Source organism: Suncus etruscus, chromosome 11, assembly GCF_024139225.1.
Source record: "Suncus etruscus isolate mSunEtr1 chromosome 11, mSunEtr1.pri.cur, whole genome shotgun sequence".
NCBI classification, from domain to species: domain Eukaryota; kingdom Metazoa; phylum Chordata; class Mammalia; order Eulipotyphla; family Soricidae; genus Suncus; species Suncus etruscus.
Genome location: NC_064858.1, coordinates 30,005,108 through 30,019,133, shown reverse-complemented (window position 1 = coordinate 30,019,133; position 14,026 = coordinate 30,005,108). Strand labels below are relative to the sequence as shown.

General features: G+C 35.7%; 1 protein-coding gene across 1 annotated transcript in view; it reads left to right on the top strand.

Moving 5' to 3' along the window:
- PIK3C2G (phosphatidylinositol-4-phosphate 3-kinase catalytic subunit type 2 gamma) overlaps window positions 1-14,026 on the top strand; it is a 378,850-nt gene that overhangs the window by 65,800 nt on the left and 299,024 nt on the right. Inside the window, exon 8 of the mRNA XM_049782899.1 lies at window positions 9,780-9,902. Coding sequence (XP_049638856.1) covers window positions 9,780-9,902 — 123 coding nt within the window. The remainder of the gene's footprint in view (window positions 1-9,779; window positions 9,903-14,026) is intronic.

Here is a 14,026-nt window from a genome sequence, read left to right as displayed (position 1 = left end):
GTACATAGGGGACTGGAAGTGTTTCTCAAACATGAGGGGCACATACATGCTCCCATTGAACTCTGACATTATTTTAATGCCCCTGACATAAGTATGTTTTTGTTGTAAAGGGATTCTATAATGTAATAACCAACCACAGCTTAGTTTATGAATTAAACCAGGTTCTTAATATATGCAGAGCATAAATCTTAGACAATATTATAGAGATCTTAGACAATATTATAGAGCCTCAGAACTGTCCTTCATACAAGAAAAGCTTGTGCAGCCATTTGCAGTTGATCTTTATAGGAACAGGGTTTTAACTTTTCCATACATGGTATTTGGCCTCAGTTTAGATTCATTGCAGGATCCAGGAACCGGGATTCAAGACACAGATCCCTGGTCCTCTCCAGCAATAGAATATCTCACTTCTACTTTTTTGTTACCAGTGAAGGATTTTTCTCTTTACCTTGATTTTCCCATTGAGGCTGACTTTATTTTCTCCCCAAAAGCCATAGTTCCTAAACTCATTTATCCTGCTTATTAGAAAACAATATATTTATTTGCATATATAAAAATATATCTCAACCTCCCCCTAGAAATCTAACAATGCACCCAACTGTTCAGGAGGCTACTATTGCCCCTATAAGTCATAGTTTCCAGTGCCTACCATGATCAAAGCATTACTTCTTTTAGGAAAGACAAACTTCCCAGGAATTCTCAAAGTGACAAAGGGTATTATTTTCCTCTAGTATCATTTTCTAGAATCAAAAACCAGTAGTTTAAAATTTTTACTTTTTTTTTTAGTAAGAGAAGGAGATACTGAAGTTAGAAGATGTGGTCCTTTTTCCAGAAATAGCTAATCAGTTCATACAAACAACTTGAAAGAATGGGCTTTGAGTTTCCTTTACGACCTTAAAATTCGCCCCCAAACAACTAGTAGATATACATGGACAAAAGTCCACAAATATATACAAACTTTTCTTATATCCTGGACTCTCAGGCATTCCAATACAAATACCCTAGCTCATTCTTGGTATTAAAAATAAAAGAATTGGGGCCCGGAGAGATAGCACAGCGGCGTTTGCCTTGCAAGCAGCCGATCCAGGACCAAAGGTGGTTGGTTCAAATCCCGGTGTCCCATATGGTCCACCGTGCCTGCAGGAGCTATTTCTGAGCAGACAGCCAGGAGTAACCCCAGAGCAATGCCGGGTGTGGCCCAAAAACAAAAACAAAAATAAATAAATAAAAGAATTAAAAAAAAAAGAATTGGTTAGAAATTTACCTGATATTTGTTCCTCTTTGGTATGACAATCACCTCTTATTTCTGTATCCCACCAAAAGTCAAAGAGTATGCACTCCATCATTCCACAGGAAGGCTTATTATCACTCTCAATTTTATTTTACTTATTCAAAATCTCTGATACTCAAGAAAAGTGAAATTTTCCACATCATCTTCCTTTTTAAAAATTTAGTCCAATGGGATAAATTGTTTATAATTCAACTGGAATAGAACTACACTGACTCATGTAATACATGGATGTGATGCCTGGATCATACCCCAGGGTCAGACACATCTGAAACATATGTTATACCACTGAGCTACATCCTCAATTATATAACTACTTTTTATTTTTATTTTAAATACTTTGAAAGAACAATTCATTATAATGGCACTTACTGAAATTTAAGTAAAAATAATTCTGACTGTGTCACACTGTGTTTGACATAAATGCACTAAGATTCATATAAATTGTAGGAAATAGCAAGCAGAATATACTTAAATATATACTGCTTAGTTTTCATTACAGCTAAATAAAAGGAAAAGAAACTCAATGTTGTTCTATTTTGTTTTCTGAAAAGATGGAGGTGAAAAGAGTTTGTCACTAATTTACTGAAATGTTATAATTACTGTTAAGATATGATTAACAGTTAATGTATTAGAATGCCTTCCCTTTAGAATCTATGACACATTCAGTATTCCCTAAATTAGGCTTTGAAGATATTGCAGAAAATAACATCATGGAGCTGAAGGAAGGGCTCCATGTATTGGAGCTTTGCATGTCGGATTCCCAGTATGATACAAGGCACTGCATAGTCCCCAAGTACTTCTGAGTATAGTGGTCCCCTAAAAAAACAGCCCTTATAACTCAGCAAATGTGTTACAAAAATAATTTAGTTAGTTGTTTTATTAACAATTTTTATTAAATCAAAGAATCATAGAAATAAAAAGAATGAAGGGGCCAGAGCGGTGGTGCAAGCCTTAAGGCATCTGCCTTGCAAGGCCTAGCCTAGGATGGATCGCACTTTGATCCCCCAGTGTCCCATATGGTCCCCCCAAGCCAGGAGCAATTTCTGAGAGCATGACCAGGAGTAACCCCTGAGTATCACTGGGTGTGGCCCCAAAACCATAAATAAATAAATAAAAATAAAAAGAATTAAGAGGCTATTTAGTCTAGCTCTTTAGTCTACAAATATTTTCTTTAAATATTTCTGATTGCTTGCATATCTCTCAATGGGAAAATTCTCTCTTCATAGATCAATCTACTTTTTTATTGAACAAAGATTTTTCTCATATAAGTCAAAATAAGTGTCGCAAAATTTTAACCATTTATTCTAATTTATCATCCTCAAACTACAAAGTAACCTAATATCATTTTAACTTAAAAACTATATATAAAAATGGAGATCATATTTACTTTTATTTTATCCTAAATTATTTTTATCAAATATATCTAAATGTTAAAAATTAACTTCCTCCACTTTATGCCCATTAAGCTGTAGTTTTATTGGCTATGTTCCATCAGTTCATGTACTTTGAGACCTAAACTTTCTTCTCTATTATGGTGATGTTCTAAAATATATAGCATCCATTTATGTTTTTCCTTTATGTATATTCTTTCTCTCTCCATAATCATATTCAAAATTTTGACCAGCTATTACTTTTTTCAAATTAAAAAATTTAATTGCCTATACCTTCACCTCATTTTATGTTGGAAACAGAGAGGAGGGGAATAAAGATAAATGAGAAATAATAGAGGGTCAATAATAGGTCAATGGGTCTCAGGTGCATTTGTGTTGTTAAAAAAGAGCAGAACTAATTTTAATAACCATGGAATAAACAAAAATGAAATCAAGAGACCTACACTTGAACAGCTAAATCTAAAAAGGTACCTATTAGGATGGTTGGCTGAGGTAGAGATGTTGTTATGGGATACACTCTGGGCACACTGGTGGAGGAAGGTTGACACTGGTGGTGGGATTGGTGCTGAAACACTGTATGGCTAAAACATAATTATTTAACTTTGTAAATCAAAATACTTTATTTAAATTATCTAATAAAATAATATAAAAATAATTTTATGAAGGAAAAATAAAAATAGACAGAAATGTGGAATCGAAAATAAATTATTCTCTTGCCTAGGTTTTGATATTTCCAAAAATAAATTTGATCCTATTTTTATATCTAAAGAATATATATCATAAATCAGTAATAAAAGTCATACAATTTCGGTTAGTTATTCCCCTCCTATCACCAAGGTATAGGGTGTGCAATGAGAACCAGAAAGGTTTTTCTCATGTTTACGCAGTACAGCAATTGCTAAAACAAAACCTCAATATATTTTACAGTATTTGAGGGATATGTCTACTTGTTTATACCCTTGAAAACAAAATATACACAATAAAATAATGTCTATATTGGGGCTGAAGAGATAGTACTGTGAGAAGGGTATTCCTTGCATACCGTAGACTTAGGCTTAAATTCAGCACCCTACATGGTTCTCCTGGCTCCACCAGAAATGATCCCAGATCACAGCCAGGATTAAGCCCTGAGCACAGCTAGCAATGACCAACCCTACGAAATCTCTTCCCATTTTGCCCATATTTTCTAAATTAATGAAATTCTGCCATCATAGTATCCCTACTAGGAAATTATGAAACTTCTGAGTTTAGTCTCTCTGCTGGTCTTCACACCTAATTATTTACAACCTTTGAAGAATATCATTTGAACATGTCCTGGCAATCACAATTTATCATTTAGAATTTAGAAATTTTTAAAACTTGAGCAAAAAAGACCATTCTAGATGCATGCCACTGAATGACACAAATATACTCAGCTTTGCAGTTTTAATAGTGATAGTTATGAATGTTTACAAATTTAAATGCCAGATTTTTACTTAAAATGGAGGAAATAATCCAAAGTCTTGAGTTCTAGCTTATTCCTAGTACAACCTGGTAACTTCCCATCACCTTTCTCATGACTGGTGCTACTGTGTACTTTATTGAGGATTTTTTGGCTAATGAGATAGCAGTGGCCATCTCCAAAATGATATTATAATCTATTGAGTGGATCTGATTGCTGCTCAGTGTAGCATGCCAGCAAGAAATTTTCACAAGGCAATGCAAGGAAATTATGAACAGCATGGCTTATAGCCATAGCAGGGAGTCCTGACCTGTGTAGAAGCCTGAACAATGTCATTGGATACTTCTTGCCCAGGCTCTCAAACTGCATTCAAAGATATATGAAAGCAGATCTAACTTTGCAGTCAATAGGGCAGTAGGTCATTCACTGGTGCTATTTTTTGTGCTTTGTCTGCCACCTCTTAATTTTACTTTTAATCATCTAGTAGCTGATGTGGTTAAAGCTGGAGCAGAATGACAATTTGAAAATCTGTAACACTGTAGTTAAAAATCTTTTTTTTTTCCTGCTGCTGTTGTTAAAAATCTTAAAATCTGCTGGAGATAAGATAATACCAACCTTTCAATCCAAAAAACAAAAGTGTTCCCTCAACTTTCCCCTTCCCAAAATTTCTTCCTTTGATATGTAAAAGTCCATATGGATTATACAACCTTACCTTTCCTGGTATTGGGAATTGGTTTGAATAAAGAAAGGATAGTTCTGGATTTTGAGTCAGGCATAGAGTAAGAGGCAAAAGACCAAGACATGTTCATCTTCTCCTGACTGCTTGGTGTATTATCTCTTCGCCTCTACTCTGGTTCTTTAAAACTGTCTGCCTAAGGTGTTAGAAACACTGAATATAGGGTGAGATCACAACTCATGTGTTTTTATTTTACAATAGAGTTAAGGAATAAACTGAGGCTTTTATGTACTTGGGTAGGAATTTTCATCTACTGGGTATCATCCACTTTGATATCTATGACCTGAATAAACAATGCCAGAGAGATCTCAAAAATAATACATGTCTTTGTTTTGGATGATCTTGTGGTCTGTCACGGCTGTGGTTGGGTTGACTTCTTATTCATTTATCGCTATTCATCCTGATAAAGAGGGAGAGCAAAGGAACTGTCATTATGTACTCAGTCATGATCTTCTGGAGGAAGATTGCTCATGATGAAAGAACCAAAGTATTTTTATGAAGGGTTTCTGGTTCAAAGTTCTAATGGAGGAGGGGAGGGCATATTGAAAGGGTTGGTTGTTGTTTTTTTTTTTTTTTGGGGGGGGTCACACCCTGCAGCGCTCAGGAGCTACTCTTAGCTCTATGCTCAGAAGTTGCCCCCAGCAGGCTGGATTCGAACCACTGTCTTTCTGCATGCAAGACAAACAGCTGTGCTATCTCTCTGGCCCCTGTGTTGTGTTGTTTTTATACAAAATCAAGAAGTTCTGAAACTGGAGCAGTAGCACAGCAGGAAGGACGCTTGCCTTGTAGGTGGCTGGCCCAGTAACTATAGGGGACTGACCTGGGTTTGATCATTGGTACCCCATATACTCCCCCAAGCTTGCCACAAAAGGATTTTTGAGCACAGAGCCAGGAGTAACACCTGAGTGCTGCCAGGTGTGGCCCCAAACCAAAAAATGTTAACATAAATTATTTCTAGATTTCCCCTTCCATTACAGGTATATTATAACATATTATATAACATATCTTCAACATTTTTGATAGACTGCTAACTCTCAATGAGAACTATTGACTGATTAAAAAGGAAAGAAGTAATAGCTATCTGATCAATTCATTCTTAAAGTTATTTCTAGAGCAATGATGCAACTCGATCATACATTTTATTTTAGTCATTTCTAATAAATAACAGTTGGAGAAATTAAAATGTCTAAAATATAAAATGCATCAAAATGAATATTAGCCATAGCTCCTAATATATGTAGCATTCTCTGTTTTTGTAACTTCTAATTATCATTTTATTAGTATGTGTAGTAACTGACATTTCTGAATAAAAGAAAAATTCTGTATAAATTGCTTAAAAACTAATTTAAAATTGACCCTTAATTAGCTCTTTTTCTCTTATTTGACATTTTCAACAACCCTATAACTATTATTGTTCTAATTTACAAAAGAGAAGTTTAAAGGCAATAAAATTTACATAATTTGGTAGTGGTTGTAGGAAGAAATGGAATAGAACAAAGGTTTTAATACATATAACCTTACTTCCGAATTGAAAATAAACTACTGTTCTGTCCTAAATGAGACCAGGAATAGGATATTAATAGTTGGGTTGTTTCTCTTTGGGAAATTTAATTTGTAAAAGTTCAAAAGTTTAATAATTTCCAGGCTTATATTCAATTATATTCAATACAGGCAAACATAATTGAAATATAAGTTATTATATTTTATTTTATTAATAAATTCCTTTATTTAAAACCATGATTTACAAAGTTGCTTTGAATACAGATTTTACTAAATATGTTCCAACACCAGTGCAATATTCCCTCTAGCATTATTCCCAGGTTCTTATACTTCACACATCTACCTTTTGCCAGGTATGAATAATTCACTTAATATTTCTTGCTATGTCTAGAGTTATCAAAAAATAAAGAACCTCCATTAAGATTTATTTTGAAAAATTGTCACATATCACAGTGGGGTCATAATTTCATTGTTTAAAGGTTTGATTACTAAGAGTTTGTTGCTAGTTGAGGACTATTATTGGTTTTGTTTGTTGAGCTTAGGAAGGTTCTATGGGTTTTATAAATAAATTCACATATAATTTGGTGCATTCATACTAGGATGTTAATACTGAAAAATATGGAGATGCTGTGGGGCCACAAATGAAGCCACAGGATCAGGACATAAAGGATCTGTGGAGCTGGTCCCATAAGCTAACATAACAGCAGATGTGGTTCGAACGTGTTACTACAGAGGCTATCAGAAGTATAGAGGAGCAGGGTAAATCAATCCACCCTGACTTCAGAGACCAAAAAAAAATCTCAACCCCAAAACCTGTACACCTGGAGTGTTTCACAGTATGGTGTCTATGTAAAGAGCAGTGAAAAAGAAGAGAAGTGAGAGTCTCTCAAACACAACTTATAAAAAAAAAGTTTAGTTACCAGTTATAGAAAGCATAGTGTTTGTTTGTTTTTGAACTACATCTGGTGGTTGCCCAGGGGAAGATCTACTCCATGTTCTATTACTTCAGTCCCAAGAGTAGGTGATTTTCTGGAGGTTGTTATGAAGTTGTTTCATTTTGACTTTTCACATAAATAAAGCTGACATTTTTCTCATGAATTTTACTTCCCATGTTATAGCTGAAGTTAATTATTCTTAATCTGAGAAAGACTCCAAATGTATCCCAATTAAAATGCATCTTTTTTAACTTTAGCTCATTAATCAAGTCGTGACATTTTTAAAATAATGAGTATATCTTTCAAAAACATTAATTAGCTTTAGTTTTTCCTCCTTGTTTTATTACCATCAGTTTAAATTTTTTATAAGAGGTAGTGGCAACATATTAATGCATTTTTATCAATAGAAGGCTTTTATGGACCTATTTTGTGCAATAATAATGTTTTATTACTAATCAAGAACAAGTAGATTAAAAAAATCATTTGTGCTGTAGCTCACAAAAACATTTGTATGTGGGTAAGCAAGAAAAACATTTTCACCTCTTTCTAAATAAACTTTTCTAATCCTACACTTAAATAAGTGAACCTGATAACAGAGTTGGCACATTTTTAAAAAAAAGTTGCCATTATTAATAATAGAGACAACAAACAAAATACTGTAGAGTGAAATAACGAACACAGAATTTAAAGATATATATTTGTCAACAAAATTGATTTTAATTCATGGAAATTAACAAGGTAAAAAAGTGTTATTTTAAAATGAAAACACACCTAACACGCACAAATGCAGTCGGGATGTCTGCACTCAGCCAGCTCCATGGACTCAAAAGAGATAAAAATCCTGGATACACTGGTCACACAGCTAAAAGCTGGCAATCTTGGGAGGTGAAGGTGGGTCATGACCTGGCCCTGTCAAAAGTCATGCCTGCTCCATCCATCTAATTATCCATAATCATTGCTTTGCCTTCTTCACCAGTCCTCTATGACTTTGCAGACACCGATCTGACCAGAACACCGAGTGTGCCAGTTTGGGGGTTAATATAACCAGGACTTTTTTTGTTCTGAGTGTGGGTATTCTCTCTGCCTTCTTGTACTTCTGGAAGCCCTGCTAGTCAAAAACATACCACGAATGCCACAATATCAACAGTGGTGATTTGAACGCCTGGACCAAGTGGCCAAATTTTGCAGCTGCATGATGTCTTTATTTTTGTTTAATACTGACATCCCCAAAGGAACACAGAAATTTATATATACAAGTATGTAACAAATATGTAAATTTGTATATACAAATATTCAGAAATCCTCACAAATTTGCTAGTCATTGTATTTCATTTTTTCCCTGTCCTTTGTTTCTTTATTTATATTTTTAAAATAATTTTGCTTTCACTTATCTGAACACATGTATATTTTGATCCACTGTGTAAACTATGTAATGCATCCTTCTAAATGTAAATTAATAAAAATGAAAATTCAATAATGTGTGTAAGTTACAAAATAAAGATATCAATGAAAATCTCTACATTTGATAATAAATATCTCTATAAATATTTAAATGAAGCCATAAATTTTTGTTTTAAGAAGTCATTACTGAAAATTATTCTAGTCATCAGTGAATTTCTGAAACATCAGTTGCTTTAAGGTTGTAATCAGATAATTTCCAAAATTCTAATACAAATGGTGTTTGTTTTGAACTCTGAGAATCTCATTTGTAATAATGTATGACTTTTTTCTCCTGTGAGCTACTTTACAAAAACAGAAGTATTCTGAAACTCTATATGAAAATTTTCTTTATTGTCTTGCTTTCAAAGTATTTCATAAAAACCAGTTTCTGTTTCTCTGTCTTTCTCTCTCGCTTTCTTCCTTCCTTCTCTCTATCCATACACATTCTTTTCCACTACATTCCAACCTTCCCTCTGTTCCATTGTATTTAAGATAATGTAGAATTTTAATTAATCTATATAATTTTAGCAGTTAGCTATTCTTAAGCATCCACTCATTGGAATTTGTTGTTCAGGCAACAGGACAATTAGTCCTGAAAATCTTTATAATGGGAACAACCAAATTTTATTATTAAGATTTTTTGGCCACACCCAATGATGCTTAGCAGTTACTCCTGGCTATGAGTTCAGAAATTGCTCCTGGCTTGGGGGACCATATGAGACACCAGAGGATCAAAACGCAGTCCATCCTAGACTAGCACAGGCAAGGAAGACACCTTACCGCCTGTGCCACCACTCCGGCCCCACATTTTATTATTTTTACTTTTCACTTGACACATATAAAATAAATAATAGTATAGCAGGTAGGGTGTTTGCTTTGCAAGCAGTTTATCCTTAGAACCCCATCTGTCCCCCAAGCCCTACCAGAAGTGATCTCTGAATATTGAGCCAGGACTAAGCTCTGCACATTACTGGGTATAGCCCAAAATGATAAATGTAGCACCCTCTTACTTTCAATAAAAATATATGAATCTTGTCATTTATAGCAGAATATGGACAATATTGTTGAAGATGTTAAAAATATATGCAGTATTCTGGGATGTGTGGAAACTAAAGAAATTACAGATGCAATAAATGAACTAAATTTAATACTTCAGAGAAAATCAGGGGTAAGTATTCTCATCTTTTATAAAAACAATTATTTTAAAAATAACTTTAATCTTCAAGGAGAACATGACTTTTGACCAAATACTATCTGTGTAGGCATATGTGCATATTTAAATCATATGAGGTGGATAACAGAAAACAGATAACAATTATACTGAAAGAATTACTTTAAAAGGAAATTTCTTATCCCTTTAAAGTTTACAACTATCATGTAATCTTTAAGATATTCTAACTTGGTGTTTTCTGTTGGAGTTGTGGATTGTGCTGGTTTCCTTAGCTTGGCAGACATTTGGGGACTTCTCCTGGCATCCCCTGACGGCTTGCCTCGGCTGAGGTGAGTGTTTGGGGGCCGGAGCGCAGCCGCTCCGCTGCGCTTCGCAGCCGCACACTCCACCTAGCCAATGAGTACCACCACAACACGTAGAAAAACCCACAGCGTAAGCGTGACAATGGGGAGACTACGCAGACCAACTTCAACCATAGAGAATGAAGATGGAAACTCTGATGACCCAACAATGGCCAACTACCTAAGCAGTCTTTCAGAAATGGAGTTTAGAGACGAAATATGGAGGTTGCTAACAGAAATCAAAGAAAGTATAAATCAGAACACTAATAAAAATCAAGAGAATATGAAGATAGAAATCAGAAAACTCCAAACTGAAATATCAGATCAGATAACAGGTCTGAAAAACTCAGTAGACGAATTGAAGAACATAATGGATGAGCTTTCCAACAGGTTAACAGCAGCTGAGGATAGAATTAGTGCTTTAGAAGACGAGATGCATAACAACTTTACACAGCAGAAGAGATTGGAAAAAAGCCTCAAATCAAATGATCAGACAATGGAAAATTTACTCAAAGAATATGAGCAGATGAAAATAGAAGTCTTTGATAAGCTCAACAGAAACAACTTTAGAATCATTGGAGTTCCAGAGACCCAAGAAGAAAATCTTCAGGAAGAATCAATGGTTAAGAACATCATCACAGAGAAACTACCAGAGCTAAAGAAAACATGTGACCAAATCCTGCATGCCCGAAGAGTACCAGCTAAAAAAGACCCCAGTAGAAACACCCCAAGACACATCCTAGTCACCATGATGAAACCCACCTATAGAGATAGAATACTGCAAGCAGCAAGATCGAAAAGGGAAATTACATTCCAGGGAGCATCCTTGAAATTTACAGCAGACCTGTCACCAGAAACACTCAAGGCCAGAAGGCAGTGGTGGGACGTAGTGGCAAAACTCAATGAAATAAATGCTTCGCCAAGAATACTGCACACAGCAAAACTAAGTTTCAGGTTTGAAGGATGTATACACCGCTTCACAGATAAACAACAGCTCAAAATCTTTGCAGACTCAAAACCAGCATTAAAAGAAAAACTGAAAGATCTACTCTAAAAACAAGACAGAACAAAAAACACACCAAACTTCTACACAAAGATGGCAATAAATCCCATGACAATTATTTCTCTCAATGTCAATGGACTAAATGCACCAGTTAAGAGGCACAGAGTGGCGAAATGGATCAAAAAGCTGAAGCCAACCTTCTGCTGTCTACAAGAAACACACCTGAATAGTCAGAATAAACATAGACTCAAAATCAAAGGCTAGAGGAAAATCATTCAAGCAAACAACACCCTTAAAAAAGCGGGGGTGGCCATACTAATATCAGATGACACAAACTTTATACTCAGAAAAGTTGTAAGGGACAAAGATGGATATTATGTACTAATCAAGGGATTTGTACAGCAAGAAGAAATCACTCTCCTAAACATATACACACCGAATGAGGGTCCAGCAAAGTATTTAATACAATTGTTGACAAATCTGAAGAAGGATATCAATAATAACACAATAATTGTGGGAGACCTCAACACAGGCTTGTCAACACTTGATAGGTCAACCAAATGGAAACCCAACAAAAATATACTAGACCTGAAAAGAGAAATGGATGAAAGAGGCCTAGTAGATATATATAGGGCACTCTATCCTCAAAAACCTGGATACACATTCTTTTCCAATGTACATGGATCATTCTCCAGGATAGATCACGTGCTGGCACATAAAACATACCTCCATAAAATAAAAAAGATAGACATTTTGCAGGCTGCCTTTGCTGACCACAAGGCTCTGAAGTTAGATGTGAACTGCAAAGGGACACAGAAGAAAAAATTTAACACCTGGAAGTTAAACAGCCTCATACTCAATAACCAGTGGGTCCGAGATGAAATCAAGGAGGAAATCAAAAGGTTCCTGGAAACAAATGACAATAAAGACACAAACTATCAGAACTTATGGGACACAGCAAAAGCAGTACTGAGAGGAAAATTTATAGCTTTGCAAGCACACATCAGGAAGGAAGAAGGAGCTTACCTGAGTAGCTTAATGACACAGCTAATAGAACTAGAAAGTGCTCAACAAAAGGACCCAAAAATAGGGAGACAGAAGGAAATAACAAAGCTGAGAGCAGAAATCAACGAAGTGGAAACCCAAAAAACAATCGAAAGATCAACGAAAGCAGAAGTTGGTTCTTTGAAAAAATAAACAAGATTGATAGACCATTGGCAAAACTCACAAAGCAAAAGAAAGAGAGAAACTTGATAACGCATATTAGAAATGAAAAGGGGGAGATCACTACAGATACTGCAGAGATTCAAAGGGTATTCAGAGAATACTTTGAGAAACTCTATGCCACTAAATATGAGAACCTGGAAGAAATGGATAAATTTCTGAACTCATATAACCTTCCACGGTTGAATAAAGAAGAGGTAGCATATCTAAACACCCCCATCACTATTGAGGAAATTAAAACTGTAATCAAAAATTTACCCAAAAACAAAAGCCCAGGCCCTGATGGATTCATGAATGAATTCTTTCAAACCTTTCAAGAGGAACTACTACCAATTCTGGCCAGGCTCTTTTATGAAATCGAAAAAACAGGAATACTTCCAAATAGCTTTTATGAAGCCAACATCACCTTAATACCAAAACCTGATAGAGATGCTGCCAAAAAATAAAATTACAGACCAATATCCCTGATGAACACAGATGCAAAGATCCTCAACAAAATCCTGGCGAACAGGATCCAGTGCCTCATCAAGAAGATCATTCACTTTGATCAAGTAGGTTTCATCCCAGGAATGCAAGGCTGGTTTAACATCCGTAAATCTATCAATATAATACACAACATAAACAACAACAAAAATAAAAATCACATGGTCATATCAATAGATGCAGAAAAAGCATTTGATAAGGTTCAATGTTGGGGACTGACTTGTTTGAGGACATTTTGCTGTTCTCTCTGCCATAGCCCAGCTTTTCACCTAAAAGCAATATGCAGTCTTGCTGTAAATTTCTGAGCTAAGAGAAAAGAATGTAGCTGCAGGACTTAATTTAGCTATAAGCCCGGAGGAGAGAAAAAAACTGCCTGGTCCAGTTATCAGAAACTAGGCCCCATTCCTTAAGACCACATTCCGGAGTAATTTAGGCTGTTATCAATAAGTATATGCTATATTGTCTGTTCAAGATCACTAGGCAAGCACATATTGCACCATTTCCTGATAGTCAAGCAATTAGGAATGCAGCTAGAAGGACACTAGAAGTTTCCATTGAAACAGCACGTTCAGTATAGCTTAAAGGTCATCCAGCCCCTAGCCCACTGCCCACTTCCTTATGAGCCTTCGCGCCAAAAGTATGATTGACATCACCTTTGTACTGCCCCTTTTTCTCCTTCACTATTTAAGAAGGAACTGTAGCCAATAAAGACACCCTTGACCAGTGAGACGCTGCCTTGGGTCTTTATTATTAACCTCTCTCAGATTTTTTACAGTGTGGTTGTTCTTCTACTCAGCAAAATAGGAGTGCAGTCGTCTGAGAAGCCTTCCCAGCTAATTCCTGCTGGCCGGGTCCCCCCTGGGGGGTTTCTGGACCCTGCATTTTGGCGCCCAACGCTGGGCTCGAAGATCACCGCCACACTCCGAACGACTACAGGTCGGCGAGTCTAGAGCTCCTTCGTAAATCGCGGAAATTACCTCATCAGGGTAAGCGTTGAAACGAGTTAGCCTTAATCAAATATTTAAACTGCAGTTTTTCCAGTCGTTCCGATCGCCGCCCCTGATTGGCTT